This window comes from Carlito syrichta, unplaced genomic scaffold (genome assembly GCF_000164805.1).
Source record: "Carlito syrichta isolate Samal-C Ts95f unplaced genomic scaffold, Tarsius_syrichta-2.0.1 Scaffold302862, whole genome shotgun sequence".
Taxonomy (NCBI): Eukaryota; Metazoa; Chordata; class Mammalia; order Primates; family Tarsiidae; genus Carlito; species Carlito syrichta.
The window spans coordinates 865,280-888,407 of record NW_007246958.1 but is presented as its reverse complement, the minus strand read 5'-3'; the positions used below and the strand labels follow the sequence as shown (position 1 = coordinate 888,407).

Here is a 23,128-nt window from a genome sequence, read left to right as displayed (position 1 = left end):
CTCAGCCTCCCAAGGCGCTGGATTACAGGCTGAGCCACCGAGCCCGGCTCATTATTATTATTAACATTATTATTATTACATGAATTTTGATCCAGTTAATAAGAATTTCAGTATTTTACTGAATTTCAGTATTTTCAGTAGTTCCTCCATAAACTCCCTTATCCTCCTCCCACCATCACCACCAGAGGAAAACATACAACAGTCTGTGGATGACTTTTGCCTTTTTCAATTCTCCACACGTCTCTTCCATTATAAGGGGCCCTGGAGGAAATTTTCTTGTGACAGAGCATCTTAAAGCACCAGGAAGTTGGTAACTGTCAAGTGCTTCTTGAGAAGTGCTGAGGAAACTGACATCTTAAACTTGAGTTAGCACAGAGCTGTTATTAAATTGATAGTCACCTGTCTGAGCATGCTTTATCGGTAACTTTAGCTTGGGAGGCAGGCGTGGCGCTCATACTGTGTCCTCCCACTGTCCCCACCATATCACAGAGCCCATGCTGTCTCAGCAACTCAGGGGTGGGTCTGTTTCTGGCACTAGAGAAAAGTGAGAACTGAATAGGAGGCAGGACTCTTGGTGTAGTTAAGAGGGAGTTAAAATGACTGTATTTTCATAGCAATTACATATAGCCAACACTGCCAGAGTCTCCGGTTATCCATTATACACCTGAGCCTCTACTGGGAGAGATTTGCGAGGTAGAAATAAGCACACAATTAGGCTCCAATGTATGAAAGAAGGAACCGAGACCTCCCCACCTGAATGCCACAGTAAAACAAATCTCAAGAAGGAAAATAATGTGTTGAGCTTTTCAGGGATGCTTTCCCCCCGCCCTTTCTTCTTCTTCTTTTTAATCTCGGCAAGCCCTGATTCCTGGATGGTTGAATTGTTTGCAGCTTGGCAAGCAAGGCTTGAGGTCTTCAGTACCTGTGCCCTCCCTGTCAGTGGAGTCCCTGCAAGGTCATCTGAGGGGGGGCACAGTTTCCAGGAAACCCAACATCAGAAACTGGAGCAAGTGGGTTATTTCTTTCTCTAAGTATTATGTTGGGAGCTACTTGATGGAGATAAATTATACAAAACCGGTTTCCCAGACTTTTTTGCGTGTTCATGCATTTACATAAAATAAATTCTTTATGAAATTCATGGATCCGTAGCCCACTCAGAAGTGCAGTAAAGATAACTTGTCATTCAGACATACAACAGCCTACTATTTTGAGGAAGTCATGTGAAGGGGAAATGAACTGAGAGTATGCAAACACTTGATAATGCTATCTGTCATAGTTACATGTTCCTGTCCTATCCCCTGGTCCACCCCACCTCACCCTACACAAGGTCATAAGCTTCTTGAGAAAATGCAGTTTTGAATCTCCTGGGAAATTTTCTCCAGTGCCTTGGACGTAATTGATTGTCAATATGTATCTCTTGGGTAAAAGGACAATTTAACAAATTGACACTGAAGACCCAGTACTAGTCAGAACTAAGTGGCATATTGATGAAAGTCTCGAGCCTTCTGACTAGCCTAGATACAGAGAGAAGAGATCAAAGTCTGAGGTGTTTGTATACGTGACATCCTCCATCCTCCTGGAACAAGGACCAAGGAGTGGAGGAGAATAAACTCCAGAGGAACATATTTGTACTAAGTATAGCCAAAGGAAAACATTTCTACTTGTTAGAACAAACCTCAGAATGGACTGCTTGGAGAGATAAATTACTGATCAGTGGAGATTCTCAAACATAGATGGATGTTTTTTTTTTGAGTTGGAGTCTCACTCTGTCACCCAGACTGGAGTGCAGTGGCATGCTCCCAGTCACCGCAGCCTCGGCCTGCTGGGTTCCAGCGATCCTTCTGTCTCAGCCTTCCAAGTAGCTGGAACTACAGGTACGTGCTACCACGCCTGGCTAAATTTTTAAATTTATTGTAGAGACGAGGTCTCACCAAGTTGCCCAGGTGGGTCTCGAACCCGCGGACTCTGGCAATTCACTCGCCTCAGTCTCCCAAAGTGCTGGGATTACAGGCTGAGCCACCAAGCCCAGTCTAGACTATGTGACTTTGGAGGTCTTTTTTTCCCCCTGAAGTGCTAGAGTTCTAAGATTTCATAAACTTATGATTTCACATAATCACCAAGTTCAGTTCAGCAAGTGTCTATTGAGCCCTTACACGGTGCCAGGCATTATCCTGCATGGGTATTAAAAAGACAAAAATAAGCCGGGCTCGGTGGCTCAGCCTGTAATCCTGCACCTTGGGAGGCTGAGGTGAGTGGATTGCCTGAGCCCGCGGGTTCGAGACCTGCCTAGGCAGCGAGACCTCATCTCTACAATAAATGAAAAAATCAGCCAGGCATGGTAGCGCATGCCTGTAATTCCGGCTACTCGGAAGGCTGAGGTGGAAGGATCGTCGGAGCCCAGCAGGTTGAGGCTGCGGTGGCCGGCAGCGGCCACTGCACTCCAGTCTGGGCGACAGAGTGAGACTCCAACTCAAAAAAAAAAAAAAAAAGACAAAAATAACTCATATAGAGCTATTGCCCTTGAGGTTGGTGGGGACATGGTTTTTGTAAGTTCTCCTCAGACCCGCGTTTGGGTCTTATACTATGTGCTTCTTGTTACCGTGCACGAAATGACTCAGGACTCTGGTTCTTTTCTTTCCAGGCTGGAATTGATGGCGAAAGCATTGGCAACTGTCCTTTCTCTCAGCGTCTCTTTATGATCCTTTGGCTGAAGGGAGTCGTGTTCAATGTCACCACGGTGGATCTAAAAAGGTAAAGAACGTTGGGTTAATGAGAACATGTTTAGCTGAAGGAACAGGGACGCTTCCATGGAGGAGGGCAAAAGCCTTCTATGGCTCCCAGCGGCCTCCTGCTCACACTTTATTGTCCAGAACTGTGTCAGGGTCCCTCCGTATTAATAAGGGAGGCTGTAAAAGCAAGTTTCTCACTTAGGACTGAGCACTTCACTGCTCTGATTAGAAAGGTTCGATTAGCAAGGAAGAAGGAAGGAACGGACATTGGCTGTGCAGCTAAGAGTGTCTGCAGCAGAGATGGGCACAGACATCTAAAGATACAGGAGTCAGTCATTCTAGTAGTACTTGAGCCATCGTTCGTGGGACCCTAGCTGGACATCATGTGCGCGAGTCTGGGTCTTCAGGAACTTGGGATCCAGACCATATTCCATGCTATGTTCTCATCTTTAGAAATCCTTAGTGTGAGAGTTCTAGATTACAGACCTGGATGGAGGATTATGACTATTCTGTTTCTAAGTGCAGTTTAATGGCTGTTACAAACACCAGGAGCCACACTCTTCATTCCTACAGAATGTGTTCTCTTTCCTCTCTTCTACCAGTCCTGTAATGTGGAATAGTTTGAGGCTCACCCCCTGAGTGTTAATCTTCTACCTTCTTCCCTGATGAGCTTGACCTATTCTCCCTGTCATCCTTATGCGAATGATTCTATACCAAGAGCCCTGCTATTGACTGGAGATTTCCACTTAGATGTTCTGGTATCATGGTAAAATCTAGATGTCTAAAATGGTACCCATCATTTTTCCTTTGAGTGGAGTGCTCCTGAGTTCCTTTGTTCTTCCATTTTCTAGGCACTGAAACGTTTCTAGCTTCTTTCTCTGATCACCTCCATGTTGATCAGCAGCCGAGTCTAGAGCATTCTTCTATCATACTATCTCTTCCTGAAAACTGCCTTTTTTATTCTCCAAGCCCACACTGTCATCTTTGTTATTCATACTGGTCTTCATCTTTCTAAGCTCTCTTTCTCTGTCTGTGTCTCTGTCTATCTCTCTCTCTCATCTGTCCTCAAGTTATTCTTCCTAAATAACGCTTTCCTGTTTGGAAAACCTCAGATACCCTTAATTGTCCATATGAAGCCCCCTTTTGTCTTGTCCTTGGTTCTTCCCAACTCTGTTTCCCCGTAGCTGTCACTGTGACCCGTCTACCTCTGTCAGGCTCACCTGCACTCTGCTCTTCTAGCTCCTTCCAACCTCTACCCTGTGGCGAGGATGTTTCCTCTGTCTAAAACCAGGCCTCTCTTCCTTCTTGTGCTGACCCCAGACTCAGCTACTGCCCCATCCCATCTATGAGGCCTCTCCACCCTGACCGCACCATGCTCAAGAGAGTACTTATCCACCCAACTTCCTTCCAAACTCACCTAGCACCTGTTGTCTATGTTGCCTTGTGTCATTATTGAGCATTTTACCAAGTTATGATATCTACAGTCCTACTGCTTTACAACTGGTGAGTGCTTTCCTACATAAAAAAAGTCACATAATGTATAATCCTGTGAAGGAGGTCTGATTTCTCCAAGGAAACCGAGGCAGAGGCATTTAAATGACTTTCTCAAGATACCAACTAGAAATTGGAGGGGCTGATACTAACAACTCAGTCTCCTTGGTTCAAATACTATGCTCTATATACCACATCATTTATGAGGTTTGTTTCTTCTTTCAAATGAGACCTCTAGGACAGACTGGGATTATGTCTTAAGTTTCGTTGGATCCTCCACAACAACTAACTTTCTGTAGGTTCTCAACTAATATCACTCAAATACATGAACATGCATCCACTATGCTGCTAGTATCTGTGATAACTAAAGAGAGCAGGCGAATTTGGTAACACTGGAGAGAATAGCTTCCAGCAATGCACATATGTGAGAGTGGACTTGTGTGTTCGCTGGAGTCAGAATGGGAAAGGGAGCCAGCCGAGCACTCTTCAGATGCTTAGGTTGCCCATTCAGATGATCACATCTGGTCCTGACAACACTCTTTTGGGGTAGGCCAGGCAAGTATCACTCCAGATTTATAGGTAAGAAGACTTTCTTACTGCACACACACACACATACACACACATTGATTTCTAAGAAAACGGATTTTTTTTTTATCCTGGCACCACCATTTATTAACTGAATACCCTTGAACTTTGAGAGCCTCAGTTTCCTCATCTGTACAATGGAGATAGTGCCTTCTTAAGCAACAGGGTTGTTGTGAGGGTTTAGTGAGCCAGGTCACGTAAAGCATTTGCATCCAATATTGTGCCTGGCTCACAGCAAGAACGCCATACATTGAAGTTGGCTCTTTTTAGGATTATCCCTGCCTTCATGGAGCTGGCCATCCAGTCAGGAAAAGAAGACTGATTCACATTACATAATTCATAAATTGTACCTGGCAATATGCGATCCCATGCTAATGATAGATTTTCACCTGTTAATGCTGAAATGAGGTTGACAAAGAGAGCGGCTGTCACTAACCAGCATCCCATTGTCAATGTCCAACTGAGCTTTGTGACCATGGGCAGTCCTTCCCCGGGGTGTCAAACTCCAGTGGCCATGGTTCTCTTGAGTCCCCAGGCTAAAAAAAGAGCCCACCACTCCCACCACCACAACCACAACTTTCTGTATTTTTAAGTTACAGAGAGGAGAGGTGACAGCTAAAAAATAAAATCAGTACGGATTTTCTCTTCCAGCTGAGAACACCAGCGTTCCTACCTTGTGTCAACTCTGAAAACCACGAGGAGCCAGTAAAGAATGTCCTTTCATTGTCTAGGATGAGGGACACCCATAAAGTAAACAAAGGGACCGAGTCAATTAGACTTTACAAATACTTTTCGTGATCATCTGAGTTCCAAGTGCCGCAAAATGCAGCTGGAGTGTGTGTGTTTGGGAGCGACTTGGGAGTAGCACAGTAACTGAAATTCTTCTCTTCCCCTCCCAAACTGATTACGCCAGGAATTTGTTTCATTACAAACTCCTCTACCCCTGCTGTTTACTTCTGTACAGTTCCTGCATCTAATGTTTTTCACTCCTGACTCCCACAAGAAATATGGCATTCTCAGAGTATTTGGAGTGAATCAGATGTCTCAGCCCTGCTGGAGGTCTCTTCACTCTTCTTCCTCTTCCTTACTCTCTTTTTAGGGCAACCCTCTCCCTTCCCATTTCCTCCAATCTGCCAACCCATCTTCCCCTCTGCTCTGTTCTTGCTCTGGCATTCTGACCAGCTGGCAGAAGCACAGAAGCACACCCCTGGGCCTGCCAGTGTCACACACCAGGCCCCTTTCCTTCCTGCCTCACAGCAGGAAGCCCCTTCCCACAGGTATTATCTCCCTAGCACACACCAGGAAAGCCACTTAGCACTGCAGTAGGCTAAATGCAGAACATTCAGTTAATTGTTCGGTTAATTAATTGTTCATTCATTTGATTGGGACTGTGTTACAGGAGTTCACCCTTTTCTCCATCATCTAGGCTTTTCTTTCTGGATAATTTAGGACTTTGGGGTCTTCTGTTTCCTAGGTGGTGGGGAGAGAGAAATGCACTGTTGTTTTGGTTATCTTGAAGTGTCTGATCCAGAACCCAACAGGCACACCAGAGAGCCTTTGGTCTTCTCAAGGACTAAATCTGTTGCCTACTAACTATCTATCTATCTACCTATCTATCCATTACATAAAAGATCCTATTGGTCCCAGCAAAACTTTCTATATAAAGAACTTTCGAAAAGCAAATGCTATGTTTGAGCCACATTAGAAAATAGAAGATATATTTGTTTAGAAAATAAATTTTTTTGTAAACTATGATGAACACTTAAGTATCCTTGTTATTTTTTAAAATAGGTACAATTTTTGACTCCTAGGAGATTTTTAATTTATATATGTTGAATAGAATTTAAAACTACTTCAAGGAAAAGAGCTTCTTTCTAGTAAAACTAGAACCATCCTAGTCACATTTCGAGGATAACAGTGGGCTCTTGAATTAAGCGACAAGGTACCAATGTTGTTACAGGCAGACTGTGGTGGATTACAAGCCTCGAGTAGCCTCCACACTCTCCTCTGAAAGTTGGAAGCTTTCAGAATTGGATTGGAGTTTTTAACCAACTTCAGACCAATCTTTGATTTCTAATTCTGTACCTAAAATTGTTTTTAAAAAAATTCATGTGGTCATTAAACATACATATCTACTGAGGGCCTCCTATTTGCCAGGCACAGTTCTGGGTCCTTTCCTCCTAGACCCTGAGTTGTAAGGCGTTCTCTCAGGCATCTTCTTACCCAGGAATAGTAAGTTCTTGATGCAGAATTCTTGATAATAGCCTATCTGGTGTTTGTGGAGCAATAATATTGAACTTGGGTCTGTCTGACATAATTCCATGAGTTTTCACAAGGACCTGTAGTGTATCCACATTAGAAACTTGGCAATAAAAAGTCCTTTGAAAACACTGTCTTCATTTAATAGTTCTGTTTTTAATCTAATGGCTTGATTATTTTCATGGATACCTGAAGGCTGTATCAGGAACTGTTTACAATAGACAAAAGTATCTGAGTTTGGCAAAAGATAGCCCATGTTACACATTAGTTATTAGGTATTAAAATTTGCTATACAGAATACGGGTACTAGAACTTGAACAAATGACCCAAACTCCCAGTTTTTTGTGTGTTTGACGATGTTTCTTAGGATCAAAGTGTGGTCTAATTCATCACCTTTTAAAGTGTGGAATTATGTATAGTGCATTTTGTCAGGCAGATTAGTGAAGGAGCTTTTGAAAGCACAGTCCAACTTCTCCCCTGGGTAATTAAAGCTTGGCGCTAGCTAAGCCACCTGGATTCTCTCCACTTTTTTAATAGTCCTCAACTCCTTCATCTTGACTTGTTCCTCTCTCACTGACTCCACTGGTCCCACGTCCTGGATCATACCGCATTCTTTCCGAACTTTCTCCAATCTCCCCTCTCCCATGCCCCACACCATAAATCTGTTTCTGCTGACGGGCATGTTGGGTAGCACAGGGAATCAAATTTACAGTCCATGGTAGGTTCCCAGAACAGAAGCACCCTGGTAAGCCAACACCTGAATCCTGCTCTCTCTACAGAAAGCCTGCCGACCTGCACAACCTCGCCCCTGGCACACATCCGCCCTTCCTGACCTTCAATGGAGACGTGAAGACCGACGTCAACAAGATCGAGGAGTTCTTGGAGGAGAACTTGACCCCTGAAAAGTAAGGAACTGCTTCTTTCTAGAACTTTTGAAAGAGCCGGGTTCGAAATGGAACTGCAGGAACGCGTGTTGACTCTGAGCAGACTCTTTCCAGAGGAGCCACATCAATCCAAAGTATAGGATCCTCTTCAAAGAGCATCTAGACCTCACAAAGGGCTGCCAATCACAAAGCTACTCCACTAAACCCACTTGAGAGTAGATACCGCCTATGAAGTGGGGCCAGTCACTCCTGCCTAAACTGGGTGATATGAGGAGCCCTAGGAAGTCCTCACCCTTCCCTCACCCCAGTGCATCCCCATCCCCCTCTTTCCAGTTCTCTTTGCCTAGAAGACCTCAAAGGGGGGGCTAACCCCCCATCAGAACCGAAAGGCTGATGAAATGAGAATAAGCCAGGAGAAGAAAGCCCAGGGACTTCACACAATATCAAGAGTCTTAAACCTGACCCAATCTGGCCTGACCCCACTATTAAACAGATGAGAAAACTGACTAAAAGCAGCTCCTCTTCTACAAACAGACCCAAGGAGGAGACAGGCCAGATGGGGCTGTCAGTTCTTGATGGAGCATGGGCTGCTACTTATGGGAAGGAGAAGTACAAAGAAGAGGGAGGGGTCCTCAAATGAACCTGTGGTTAGACTTATTCATGAAAGAATATCATCAGCAGGGACTACAGCAGTCACAATTTAATAAAATAATTTTTAAAAAACTAGAAAAGTAATATTACATGTAGAGTAAAGCATGGGCCTTATTCTGTAGGGCATTGTCCTTTAGGGCATCCCTGTAGGGTAAGGGTATCCTGAAAGGTGTTAAGCCAAGGAGTTGGAAAATCCATGTGAAGATTTGGAGGCTGAGGACTGAGGGAAGGGGTACCCTGGAGGACGGAAAGGCTGGAGGTAGAGAAATCAATTGGGAGGAGCCATTGGCGACCATTCAGGTAGAACGAAACAAAGGGTTGAGCCCAGGCAGGGGCAGGAAAAGTGGGAAGAGGAGCAGGAAGGATTCGGGGCATACTGAGAAGGCGAAGTAGGGGCGACTTGACTCCTAGAAATCACCATCTCGAATTTATTTTAAAGTTTTATTTATTCACCAATACCTTTTTTTTTTTTTTTTTTGAGTTGGAGTCTCACTCGGTCGCCCAGACTGGAGTGCAGTGGCCGCTCCCGGCCACCGCAGCCTCGCCTGCTGGGCTCCGGTGATCCTTCCGCCTCAGCCTTCCGAGTAGCCGAAATTACAGGCATGCGCTACCACGCCCAGCTGATTTTTCACCAATACTTTTATAGCTCTCACTTTGTGCCAGGCACTGTTCACAGCACATAACTAATAGGACTCATCTCCTCCTTCTAACAGCCACAGGGGGTAGGTGCTATTATGATCCTCACTTCAAGTTGGGGCACAGAAAGATTAAGTCACTGACCCAAAGCCACACATCTAGTGAATGACTGTTAAAAAGTTAAAACTCCTGATCATGCTCCGATCAAGCCTTAAAAGTATCCTTTGTCATCCATATTAAGACAGTTGATTTTCACACTGAGGGTGGAAAGCTGCCTCAAGCCCATTGGAAGCAGACTTTAAGTAAGTGCTTAATTAAAGCAAGGGGATCACTCCACACATGACTCCAAGCTCAGCCAGCGCCAAAAGCCACACACATCTCTAAAGAGGACACCAGCTAGCCACTTTGCTGGAAGTGCCCAGAGGCAGTTCAGATTCTTTCCCCTTCCTCTCGGCCTTGACCTCATTGCTAGCGGTGGGGTGAGATCTCACATGAAAAAAATAAATAAATACTGTTTTCAATAACTACATACAGTTTAGACTTTGCCTGGGAGATCCATGGCAAGAGGAAATTCTGTGGTGAAACTAACATCTTCCCTTTTAGAAGCAATACTCACACTCAGGAGTGAGTGAGGGCTTCCATCAAGGTCACTAAGAAATGGAACATTAAAGTAGGGAAGAGGAGAATGCCCCCCGGTCTCTTGCCAGACCGGTAGGTGGAGCTGTGTGGGGTTGGGGTGCACTTCTAGCTCTGCTAGTGATGTGCTGTGTTCTCTTGAACCAGTCCCTTCTCTGCTTTCAGCATCAGTTCCTTCCCCTGTGGAAGGATGACTCCCAGAGCCCCTCATGCTCTATGGTTCCTCATACCCACTTTAGCCAGACTCCTCTGCCTCCCTACTCCAATCTGGCTGTGGCTTTCCTGGGCTGTTTCTCTAACTCAAGAGTCTGCATCCACAATGGGACCAAGGGGGCCCAGAAATCCCTGGAATTGTAAGCCCCATGTGTCCTTGTGCATTCTTCTAGAGGTGGGGCATCATTAGATTTCACTATCATTTCATCAGATCCTAAATGTTTCCATCATCTGCATAAGGCTAGACAGTGTTGGATACGGACACCCCTTCTCTCCTCCCACATTCCTTGTCCTCAGCTCTGCTCCTGCTGGTCCATGTCCTTTTCTGAACTGTGGTTATGTGTAGGAGGTTTGATAAGTGCATTCCTGCCATGTGAGTGATGCAGCGATCCAGCACTCCCAGGTTGGAGGACCTCGAGACTATTCGAATGCACATCTCCAAAAGTCTGCCTAGGTGGGGCCCCTAAAGGTGAGACCATCTGCTCTGCTAGAGCCTCCCAGGAGTGTCCCTTAGATGTCTTTGCACCCATCAGACTGGGGCAGGTGCCACAATGAGCCTCCTAGTAAATGTTACCAAGCCAGGGCCTCAGCCCCACGTTAAGATTTGATTATCCTTCCCCAACAAACCACCAGGCTTAGTGGCTTCCCCAGGGACACAGGCTGAAAGGAATACTCAGAACATGTCCACTCCACCTCCAGGCTCGTGTCCCGAGGCCTCTGAAGCAGTGTAGCCTGGGCTTCTGGTTCTCTAGGGGGCAGCAAAACTCCCGTAACTGTTCACCAAGTGCTGCTTGGCCATGTGTTTCTCATCATACCGCTATTTGTAAAAGCTGCCAGAAAGTCAAGACATTGTGGGAGCCTTTTTTCCCCTTAGATTTATTTTTTAAAGGAGAAAACCACATAGCAACACTCCAACAATTTTTTTTAAATCCCATGGAGCATTTGGTGTCAAAATGAAGAATCCAGGAAGTCTCAAGTTGTTTCTAAATGAGGCTAACATCCATCCTTTCGCTTAGACTGACCCAGTTAATGCGCAACAAGGAAGTGTTATGATTAGTGTTGGGATTACTGTTGAGACAAGCTGGCCCTCACCCTTCATCTCCAAGGAATGGCCAGAGTCCATAGGATTTGGAACCGAGACACAGGAGCTCTGCCTCTGGCCACCTCTCTACCAATGTCTGCTGTATGACCTTGTGCAAACTTCTCTCTCACTCAGACCCTCCCTGTTTCCTTGTCTCTAAAATGAGGGTGTGAAACAACCTAGTCTCCCAGATACTCTTCTAGAATGCAATCCCGTGAACTTCTCAAAATACTCTCCCAGAGCTGGTTGTGTTGTTTCAAATAATCCTAACATATAGATGCTATGATAAAAATTCAGGAAGATAAACTGATACAGTTTAGTTACATGGCATGTCATTTAGCCAGTCAACTATCAAGAATAGTTTTAGTATCAACAGGGTTCAGAACACTGAAAACTGGAAGACACTCCTAATTCGTTATTATTATTATTATTATTATTATTATTATTATTAATGAGTTGGGGGGTCTCACTCTGTGATCCATGCTGGAGTGCAGTGACATGATCACAATTCACAACCTTGACCTCCTGGGCTCAGATGATCCTTTCACCTCAGCCTTCCAAGTAGCCGGGTCTACAGGTGTGCGCCACCATATCCGGTTAATTTTTTATTGTTTTTGTAGAGATGAGGTCTTGTTATTTTGCACAGGCTGGTCTCACATTCCTGGGTTCAAACAATTCTCCCTCTTTGGACTCCCAAGGTGCTGGGATTATAGGCGTGTGCCACTGTCCCCAGCCTGAATTCATTATTTTAAGCAATGTATGGAGATATCACACAATAGTGAAAAACAAGAATGTTTTTCTAACTCTCTTGGAAGTGGAGAAACAACCACCAGACCTCCCATAGGATAGCAGAATGACTGAAGATATGAGCTTTGGAGTCAGAGTGATTTGGGTTCGAATCCATATCACTATGCTACAGTAACAAATCAACCATAACATCTCAGTGGCATAACAGAATACAGGTTTATTTCTCAATTGAGCAAAGTCTGAATGCATAGTGTGGCCCTCTTCCATCTTGTACTTTTTGGAATACATGACCTCCCAGACTCCTTAAGCAGGAAGAGAGATAAGGAGGATCATGCTAAATATTCTTCAGGGCCAGAGCTGCAACTGGTCACATCACCTCCCTTCCCATCCTATTGACCAGAATCCAGTCACATGACCACATGACCAAATAGGAGCGAAAAGCTGGGAAATGTGGAGAAGTGCATGACTATTTAGTGAGGAGTCTCTGTTACAAGCAAATGACCTAAACTCTCTCTAATCTCTAATCATCTCTAAAACAAGGATCATACTATTGATCTTACAGTGCTATCGTGGAAGGTAGTACTACTGAACTGAGTGCCTGGTATAAAGTAAGGACCTGTTAATTGGTAGCTCAGAGTCAGAATGAGAGGTCTGTGCCTGTTTTGCAGCTGTCTCCCAGGTGCAAATGGACAGACAATTGATGACCTTCGGTCTTAAAACCACAGATCCCAAGGGATGTCTTAATGACTAAGCTAGACACCTTCTACTTCCAAGGATCTTTGCTTTTATAGCAGAGACAAGACAAACAAGCACACAGTCAAGGATCAGAAAAATCAGAAATGTTAACTTCCTTCTTGAGTTGGGGTTTAGTGGAGTAAAGAAGCAGGAATAGTGGGGAAGGGAGAGAGAAAGTCCTACTTTTCAGCTCATTAAGAAAAGGAGGGTCAATACCCAAACTGCCAGGAGAGATTCCCAGAATCAGCAGAGGTCATGCCATCAGGACTCTCTCGTATTCTCCAGTCCACTCCCTGAGCCAGTCACAGGGCCTGGCCCCTGATAGGTGTTTAATGCATGTTGGTTTAATTGCATGGAGTCCATTTTTTCAGCACCATGATGGCCTGTGGCTAGCCAGTAAGAAGTCTGCTGGGACTCTAAACAGGTCAGAAAGAAAAACAAAAGCATAAACCAGTCAGAGCACTTAACACCTGCAACCTTCTTCTTTTTCTTTCTTTCTCTTTCTTTCTTTCTTTCTTTCTTTCTTTCTTTCTTTCTTTCTTTCTTTCTTTCTTTCTTTCTTTCTTCTCTGTCATTACGCCTTCCTTCCTCTCTGTCTCTCTTATTTTCTATTTACAATTAAAGAAAATTTTTTTGGCAAGAAGCCAACTGTTTTACTTCCCAGAATGAAGCCTAAGTGCATGCATTTGAAATAAGATGTCTTAAAAACAGTATGGAGAGAAATTTTCATAAGTTAGATCAGTGGTCAGAAAACTATCTGTAAAAGGAGAGATAGTAAATGTGTTTGGCTTTGCGGGCCACATGGTGTCTGTTGCAACTCCACTGTTGTACTGTGAAGGCAGCCATAGCCAATATGGAAATAACGGGTGTGGCTGTGTTCTAATGCAATCTTATTTGTGAACACTAAAATTTGAATTTTATATTATTGTCACATGTCACACAATAGCATCCTTCTTTTGATTTATCCCCCCCAACCATTTAAAAATGTAAAACCATTGTTAGCTTGAGGGTCATATACAAATGGGAGTCATCGGTTATAGTTTGCTGACCCCTGAGTTAGAGAAATGTATCATGTTTTTTATTGTCATCAGACTAAGTCACAATATTTTTTTTAAAATTATTATTATTATTATTATTAAAGATGGGGTCTTGCTATGTTGCCCAGGCTAGTCTTGAACTCCTTGCTTCAAGTGATCCACCTTGGCCTCCCAAAGTGCTGGGATTACACGCATGAGTCACCATGCCAAGCCATATCACAATGTTATTTCAAAGATGTAGGCCAGGCACGGTGGCTCATGACTGTAATTCCAGCACTTTGGGAGGCTGGAGCGAGAGGATTGCTTAGGCCCAGCAATTGTAGACAAGCCTGGGCAGCATAGTGAGACCTCGTCTCTACAAACAATCAAAATATCAGCTAGACATGGTGGCACACACCTGTAGTCCCAGCTACTCGGGAGGCTGAGGTAGAAGGATCATGCCACTGTACTCCAGCCTAGGTGACAGAGCAAGATCCCAACTAAATAAAATAAACAACAACAAAAAAATCCAAAGATATTTCTGTGATCAAAACATTGCTAGTCTTTTTTTTTGAGTTGGAGTCTCACTCTGTCGTCCAGACTGGAGTGCAGTAGCCGCTCCCGGCCACCGCAGCCTCGCCTGCTGGGCTCCGGCGATCCTCCTGCCTCAGCCTTCCGAGTAGCCGGAATTACAGGCACGTGCTACCACGCCCGGCTGATTTTTTGATTTATTGTAGAGATGAAGTCTCGCTGCCCAGGCGGGTCTCAAACCCGCGGGATCAGGCAATCCACTCACCTCAGCCTCCCAAAGGCGCGGGATTACAGGCTGAGCCACCGAGCCCGGCTCATTGCTAGTCTTTTAGAGGGACAGAATGGACTTGGTAGCACACTTATTTGCATATTTTAAAATGACATAAATATAGAGGTAAAATGGATGCACTTATCCCATACAGTAACCTCCCAAGTCTAGTTACTGAAATTTGTGAGATTAGCATCTTGGAGAAACATTTCCCACAAGAACAAAATTCAAATGGAATATTATGCTATACAATAAAATCTCAATGAGTCCCAGTGCTTGGGAAACAGAACGACACTACCATGCTATCTGAATACACAGTCTTTTGTAATCATCCTGGATTTGGTACCACACACCATCCCTGCTTGGCCCACCCTGATTGTGAAGATATAATCAGATTACTAAATGTTAGATCAATTGATGACATAGAGCAAAACAAAACAATAAACCCAAACAAATTTTCCACTGAAATGCGTTTTCTAGGCCCTCTTCTCTCTTTGTTGTCAAGGGGAAACAAAGAACACTTGGTATTTGTTAACAATGATTTTTCTATGAATTTTATTTGTTTGTCTGGTTGCTTTTTTAGAGACAATATGTTGCCAGACTGGCCTCAAACTTCTGGGCTCCAGGGATCCTCCCACTTCAGCCTCCTGAGTAGCTGGAATTACAGATGCACACCACTGCACCCTGGCAATCCTAACAGGATGCAAGATTGTTTGTGAGAAGGCCAAAATAGGGAGAGATGACACTGGGTTCCCACGCCTTGGCAGATTACCTAACTTCCCACGCCTTAGCAGATTACCTGGTATCTTGCTGGAAAACCTGCTTTGCACGCCCAGTCACAGCAGATGAATTTGATTAATTCCCAAATTACTCAGGAAGAAGTGTGTGCAGAATCTGTGCAGAGCGCCCCCTCCTGGTGGATGAAGACAGCTCACCCACGTGCTCAGAACATGGAATTTAAGAGCTGGTCTTCCAAAAGTGAAACTGCCTGGGTTAGAAACCTGGCTTTGCCACCTAGCCACATGGCCTCAGGCAAATTGCTGAACCTCTCTGTGCCTCAGTTTCCTCATGTGGGAAATGAGGCTAACAGTAGTACCAATAGCATTGTGAGAAGTAAATAGTGAATGCATGTAAAGGGATAAGAACAGTGCCTGCCACATAGTGGGTGCTCAGTGCAAGTTAACTTTTACTGCTTACTGAGAAGTGATGTGATTGAGAGGGAAGGACACTGCTCCAGAGCCAGGAAACCAGATTCTCGTTGGTCTTCTTTGTTTATTAGCCAGCCATGGCCCCGGAATCGTCATTTAACCTCTCAGCTCTCCAGTGGCTATCCCTGTAAAATGAGGACAATAATGCCTGCCTTATCTGCCTTCTAGCAGAAGGCAGGACCCCATAAATTTCTGAGAACTCTTGCAATGGTAGTTCCCTCTGAAATGAAACAGCTACCTCACATGGCCCCAAAAGGGACAGTCCTGCTCAGGAGCAAAAAAATAAAAGAACAATAGATAACTTGTAAAGGTTCATTTGGTTCAAATTATTTAAGACATTATGACAAAAATAAAAATGTATTTTGCTTTGTAAACATAAAACAGCCCAGCAGCCCACAGTCAAAACCCAGAGATCACAAAGGTGCACATTAATTGATAATAATGATAACCAGGCAGCTGTCCCCCATATCCTCCTTCCCCTGCCTAGCCACACACATAAAATGTTTGTGAAGTAATACGTTTTTAAATTAGATTTGCTCATTTTGATGTTGCCAGTGGGTTCAAGCCATGAATTCTCACACAAGCAGTTCATCTTCTTCAGTTTCAAGGCCAGTCGTCCGGATCCCAGCCTCCTGCCTCTTGTATTCTTCTGGCTTCAAAATGAAAGGCTTTGAGAGAGAGAGAGAGAGAGAGAGAGAGAGAGAGAGAGAGAGAGTGTCGGGATAACTGCAGATCTATTTCCAAATAAAAACAAAATACAATTGAAAACACATGTCCTGCTGATGGAACTTGGTAGTTTCCACATCATCTTATTACTGCGCACAAATAATCAGAACTCTTCAGAAGGAGACTGGGAATTCTTCTTTGGAGAGATGGTTTAGAGGTCTCAGTGCTAGGGTGCCTGGCATCTCCTTGCTCCCAGAATTAGCTCTGTGCAGTTAGGATTATACCTGCAAGGCTGACAGCAGGTAATGATTTTCATGTGGGAAGGGGAAGTGTCAAGGACCCCACCCAACAGAGAGTCCTTGACACTTCCTCTTCCCACATGAAACTTTGATGAGAGCCCCCTCACGGGTGCATCATTGTTGGTGGTCCCAAAAAGAGGACACATCCTGGGCCTTCTGGAGGGCATTCTGGTTCCTTGCCCAGCAGGTTGTGTCACCCCAGGCAGCTCTCAGCACCTCACTGGGCTCTGGATGAACTAGGGCTGAGCATACCTACCTTCCCTATGGGAAAGATTTGTAGAAGCAGCTAGAAAAGGGGGCGTGCTGCTCATTGTGTTGGGGATAGCCTCACTCTGAAAGAAGCTCCAAGTCTCCCTGATTCACAGAACTCTGCATCTTCCATTCCAGGTACCCCAAGCTGGCTGCGAAACACCGGGAATCCAACACAGCGGGCATCGACATCTTCTCCAAGTTTTCCGCCTACATCAAAAACACCAAGCAGCAGAACAATGCCGGTGAGTGACTCCCTTCCACCAAGAGTCTCTGGCAGTGTGTTTCCTGGCCAAAGCATCTTCAGTTTGCCCATGGGCAAGGCAGATACTCAGGCCAGAGAAGCATCTGGAACCAATGCTGCTTGTTATTCGCCCACCCACATTCCCCTTGACACAGGGCAGGGGGAGGTTGTGGAGTCTGCAGCTGGGCCAGTGCAGGAGGAAAGGCCAGTGGGCCTTCATGCTGAATCCAAGAGAGGGAAGCAGTTGGCCTTCTGAGGCTGCCTTATTGCAACAGCATAGTACACTGTACAGAAGGGTCTTCTCTGCCATCAATTTGTCCCAAAGTCCCGACCTTGCCTGTGATCACATTGGAATAACACATTCCTGCTTCCTTCTGGTCTTTGTAAGATTTCTTCTTGAGGGCTTGTCCACTGTGTGGCAGCTGTAGGAGGTGGATGTCTGGCTCTCTCTACTGCAAAGATAGAGGGGCCTGGAGGAACCACTCCTCAAAGCCTGGTGCATCGTCCAGAGGACCCTTCATTTTTGGTATTGGCTACAGAACACAAGATTTGGTTCTCTTATGGGGCCTTCTTGGAGGGACCAAGTCCCTCATTTAAGTGCACAGCACTTCTAATTCCTCATCTGGCATTATCCTTTAAGATATAGCTACCGTCTTTTGAGTGGAACCATCCAACTGCACATGTGTAACACTTGAGTACTGTGTTGGGCTCCATGAGGGACAGGAAGAAGGATGAATGGTTTTCTTGCCCTCAGAATGGGAGAAGGAGACAGCCTACCAAGCTGGACTCCTGGAGCCTAACACAAAGACAAGAGAGTGAGTGCTTCATGAATCTTCATGAATGAACAAGCGAATGATGCATAAGAGACCAAAGCAAGGGCCATATGCTAGATGTTCCAGAAGCTCCTAGGAGAAGGCCACCCCTTTGAACTATGATGACGAGGAAAAGCAGCCACACATGAGGTGAAAGAGAAGAAATCTTGGTGGGAACAGAGTTGATGCCATGGAAGTAAATAATTCAGTGACAGTTACTGAGATCCTGGATTGTGCCAAGCCCACAACTAGATTCTTAGGGTTTGAAGAAGGAAAAGACACTTTCCCAGTCTTCAGTGTCCAACTGGTGCTGGAGGAAAGGCTTCCATTCACAAAAAGTCAAATAAGATTTTGATCAAAGAGAGTCTAAGAGCTGGTTAACTGCCAAGTGAAAAGATGAAATAATTTCTGTCAAAGGTGCCCAGAGCAGGAAGAATTTACTTCAGGGTTCTTGGATAAAGTTTCTTGAGGGAGTTTCAATTGGGTCATAAAGATTAAGAAGGAATCAGTGGGTTGAGAGCATAGAGTGGAGGATATAGGGAATGTGAGACAAAGTTGGGGACAGAGACCAGAAGAGGTGGCGGAGCCTGCAGTGCCAGCCTGTGGGCTTGGATTCCATCGTGTGCACAATGGAAGACACCAGAGGTGTTGTCAAGACACTAAAAAACGGTGGTTTTGGAGGGACAAGGAGAGGCATGTGGAAAATATTTTAAATATACCAGTGCTCTTTCTTCCTTGTTGTTTGAATCCTGTAGTACAATGAGGAGGGTCCCCCCAAAATTCATGTCCACTTGGGATCTCAGAGTGTGACCTTATATGGAAATGGGCTCTTCGCAGCTGTAATTGATTAAGGATCTTGAGATGAGATCATCCTGGATTTAGAGATGGTTCACTGAATCCAATGACTTGTGTCCTTTTTTTTTTTTTCTTTTGAGAGTCAGGGTCTCACTCTCCTGCCCAGGTTAGAGTGCAGTGGTACTGTCATGGCTAATTGGAGCCTCAACCTCCTAGGCTCAAGTGATCCTTCTGCCTCAGCCTCTTTAGTAGATGGTATAACAGGCATGCACTACCACGTCTGGCTAATTGTTTGATGCTTTTGTAGAGATGAAGTCTTGTTATGTTTCCCAGGCTGGTCTCAAACTCCTAGGCTCAAGCAATCCTCCCGCCTCAGCCTCCCAAAGTGCTGGGATTATAGGCAAGAGCCACCGCGCCTGGTCTGGTGTCCTTTTAAGAAGGGGAAAGGATATGCAGGGAAAAAGGCCATGTGAGCGAAGATTGGAGTGATACTCCCATGAGCCAAGGAACACTGAGCTTTCTGGAAGCTGGAGGAGGCAAGGGAGAACACCAGCTGACACCTTGATTTGGGATTCTGTCCTCCCGAACCATAAGGGAAAATCTCTGTTGTGTTAAGCCACCCAGTTTGTGGTACTTGTGGTAGCCCTAGGACACTACTACAGCCCCTCAGAGCCATCGTGGAAAAGAACAGTTACTGCTGCTTTCCTGGCTAAGGACACAGAGGCAAATGAGAGGCCCCCATGGCTTGTCCTCCCCCAAGGCAAGGCTGACTCTCGAACCCTGGTGTTCAGATTCTACATCCAATGTCCTTTTCTCCTGGCCACAAATATCTTCCTTCATATTTGTCAAAGCGCCCTCTGAAAGATTATCTCATTTGAGCTTTCCAGATTTTTCTAATTATAAATGGTATTTACATATTATCCATATTTACAGTTCTATTCCCAAAGCCAAAGCAATGCTTTCCACCAAATAGCGCGTATCAATTTCTTACAAACTCAATACTCTCCAATTTTCATTGTTTCCCCTTCTTCTGTTTCTCCCTGTTTTTCCCTGGACTGGGTTTTGCCCTTGTGACTCCTTCTTCCACTAACTTATTTGCACATTTCAAAGCTCTGGCATTTCTGCTTTCCCAAAAAACCTGTCCCCTAGATGTGCCTTCTCCTCACCTTCCTTGTCACAAGCCACCACGTGTCCCTTCAATGGAACCATGACTTGTCCACTCCCCTCCCTTCCTCTCTACTTGTCCTTCCTTCCACCCCATGCCCCCCCCCTCAGTTGTGGTCAATGGGGTCCAAAAGTTCTTAGGTTCAGCAAGCCAGAAACCAAGTCTTCTGCAGGGCTTACTGTCCTGTAGAGAGCAGTATGGCTCCTGTGGTTCCAATCCCACACCTTGAGATGGTACACATCTTCTCTGCTCTGTCCAAGCTCTTTGCTCGGAGCCTGTCCCCAATTTCTGCAAGAGTATTAGCACTGGACTACAGACTTCCCATGGCATGCCTTCCTGTGCTACTTGGCCATTTTTCTTTCTTTCTGGGTATTCAGCTCTGCACCAATTTCCCCAATGTTGATTCCTCAGAGTATCCCTCTTGTGTTTTCATTTATTTTCTCTTAAACAGAGTCCTCCCTCCCCACCCTCTTGCCCCAAATACCCACATCCCCTGTGCACACACTGACCAAGGTCATGTGCTTCTCCTGACTGCCTTCTCCACAAGAGAGCATGAGAAGAACCAACATTGGAACATGTTTCCACATGGTGGGTCATCTCTCCAAATTGTGGATGGCTGTAGGATCCACCAAGTAAAATTTCCCTATTTTTCCATAAAGTCCCTAGCTACTAGAACCCAGACCCTAGTAATACTCAAGAGAATCATCCATTAGTTTCTCATTCAGTCATTCATTTATTCATTAACAAACAGAGAGTGCTTGGAGTGGCTACAAGTCTGAACTGATGTTTAAAAGGACACTTCTTGTGTGCCAGGCACTGTGCTAGGTCTTGGAGTTGCCAAGACAATGAGACAAAATAATTGCCCTCTGTGAATTAATTATCTTTAGGGAGCTGTAAAACTTGTAAATAGGCACTTACTGGCCTGGGTTTGAATCCAGCACTTCTGGCTGCACAACTTTGCCTGAGAGACTTATCCTCTGTGAACCTCTGTATATGCATCTGTAAAATGGACCTGATAATATCTTCAGCTTCTTTGTCTGCCAAATAAGGTACTTAATAATAGTATAGCCAAGGATTGCAATGCAGATTCATTTGTTTTAGAAGTTGGTACATGGAAATCCTTTAGCACAATGCCGGGCATAGGAATGGTTACATTTGATTATTTTGATTGTTCTTAATACTGTAAAAATGGGACAAGCATGAATAATGGCAGAAGAAACTGCTGCTTCAGCACTTTGTCCTCTCCTCCAGCAGCATTTCCAACTCTCCCACACATGTAGTCTCTTTTCTACTTTTAAAACTTTGTTTCCCACTTTCTTGGTGCATGTTCCTCCTCTTCAAAGTCACGTCCAAGAGCCTCGGTGGCCTGGCCCTGACTCTCACAACTCAGCACCATGGCGTTACTCTTTGCTCCTGGAGCTTTGGTTTCGTGCTCCCTTTAGTTGCCTGTCACTGCACTACCCCTCCATCCGTAATTGCTAGATCCACATCTCCCTGGTCTGCTGCGATGGGGATTCCATCTCCATATCCCTACCCTCCTCCCCTTTCAAACTTGCTCTTCACTTAAGTGTAGCCTGGATTTTCTCATGACTGGCTCTCAAGTCCTCACATTTCATCAGGTGCCACGTGGATGGGTGGCTTCATTTTCTTGCCCCTTGAGATCTTGTAGCCCCACCCCTGGTTTGGGAAGGAATGTGTTTCCTGTACTCAGAGGCAAGTCACTGTGTGTAGTTCGACTCACAGACTTGGAAGACTACTGCCTGGTTCACACTTCATTTTTGCTTTTTTGTTGGCCTTGTAGCAAGTTACTTCAACTCTGCATGCCTCAGTTTCCTCATCTGTAAAATGTGGGTAGTAACTGTGCCTACCTCATAGGTACACTGAGAATGCTGCCCACCATCATGTTCACTGGTCAACTGCTGATCTGAGCAATGAATCAGTGCAGACAGTTCCCTCACAGAGAGTTCTAGGGTAAAAATGTAGTTTGAGGAGCTATACCTGTTTAGATGATTAAGCTCATGATTAAAGCGGCCAAGGATCACCCATATTTATTGGAGAGCAGAGGGAGAGGAGTCAGGGAGGAAGATTTAGAAGGACTAGCCAGTGAGGAAGGAGAAAATCAGGGGTGCCAGAAGCAGAACATGAAGATGGAAAAGAAAGTTTGTTTTTGTTTTTGTTTTAAGAGTGATCTGTGGTATAACATGCTGCACATCTGCACATGTTCCTGGGGATTTTGTCTGTTGTGTACACCTCCCTGGAAGTGTTCTCAGGCATCCTTCTCTGACTCCTCTTCTCATGTGCATCAGCCCATTACTCAGATTCTACACAACCAGAGAGGGTCCAGGCTGACCAAGGATGTTCGGGCCCTTCTCCCTAGGAAGGGGGAGGCCCATGGAAGATGATAGGCATTGAGAACCCACATAGAAGGAGGGCTTGTGGACTCGAGATAGGACGTCTTTGAGGTGGCAGAGCTGCACTGCATTTAGATGTGGCTGGAGGGGCCCCTGCACATCCTCAAAATCCTTAAAATCCTTAAAATCTAGCTGGGAAAAGGTAAGCCACATGTTTACTACTGAAGTATTACAGAGTGTGGAAGCAGAAGGATGTGGGGATGGCGCGGCGTCGTCGACCCCGTCTAGCATGTCCCGTCACATCCCTGGAGTTAACAGGAAGCCAGCTGTGCCCTCACCCTGCATGGCGCCCTCTGCCTGGTCTGACACATGGTGGAGTCCAGCAGAGGCTTGAGCCTCCACCTTCAGCAAACCGGCAGCCTCAGTCCCTGGGTCCTTTCATCTGCCTCTGCAAAGGTCGCTGTGAAGCACCCCAGCACCCCTCACCTCCTGTTCCTGCTCCTTGCTCCTTGCTCCCTCCTCTGAGATACCACTTCCTCAGCACACAGACCCCAGAGGTCCAGGACAGGGAGAGGGCCCCCCCAGACTCAGCAGCACCACAGTCCCCTTGCTCCCAGGATGCACTGACTGTGCCACTGGGACCCCCATCTGGCTACTAGGATTCATCTCTTCGCTCGAGGGGTTTCTTTGACACCCTGCTTTAACACGTCTTTACACTCTGTTACCTCCTGAGAGGATCTGGACATCTTCCTCTGAAAAGTCTTCTTACACTTTGCATTTCTTACCCTCAAACTGCCATTCGAAATAAACTCTGAAGCCCTTTTTTTTTTTTTTGAGTTGGAGTCTCACTCTGTCACCCGGACTGGAGTGCAGTGGC

The 23,128-nt window shown here is 45.3% G+C and overlaps 1 protein-coding gene across 2 annotated transcripts in view; it reads left to right on the top strand.

Annotated features, from left to right (window-relative positions):
* Positions 1–23,128, top strand: part of CLIC5 (chloride intracellular channel 5) — a 172,743-nt gene that overhangs the window by 121,593 nt on the left and 28,022 nt on the right. For both annotated transcript variants that reach the window (XM_008057195.2, XM_008057196.2), the window contains exons 2-4: positions 2,642–2,751; positions 7,844–7,969; positions 17,023–17,129. In XM_008057195.2, coding sequence (XP_008055386.1) covers positions 2,642–2,751; positions 7,844–7,969; positions 17,023–17,129 — 343 coding nt within the window. The remainder of the gene's footprint in view (positions 1–2,641; positions 2,752–7,843; positions 7,970–17,022; positions 17,130–23,128) is intronic.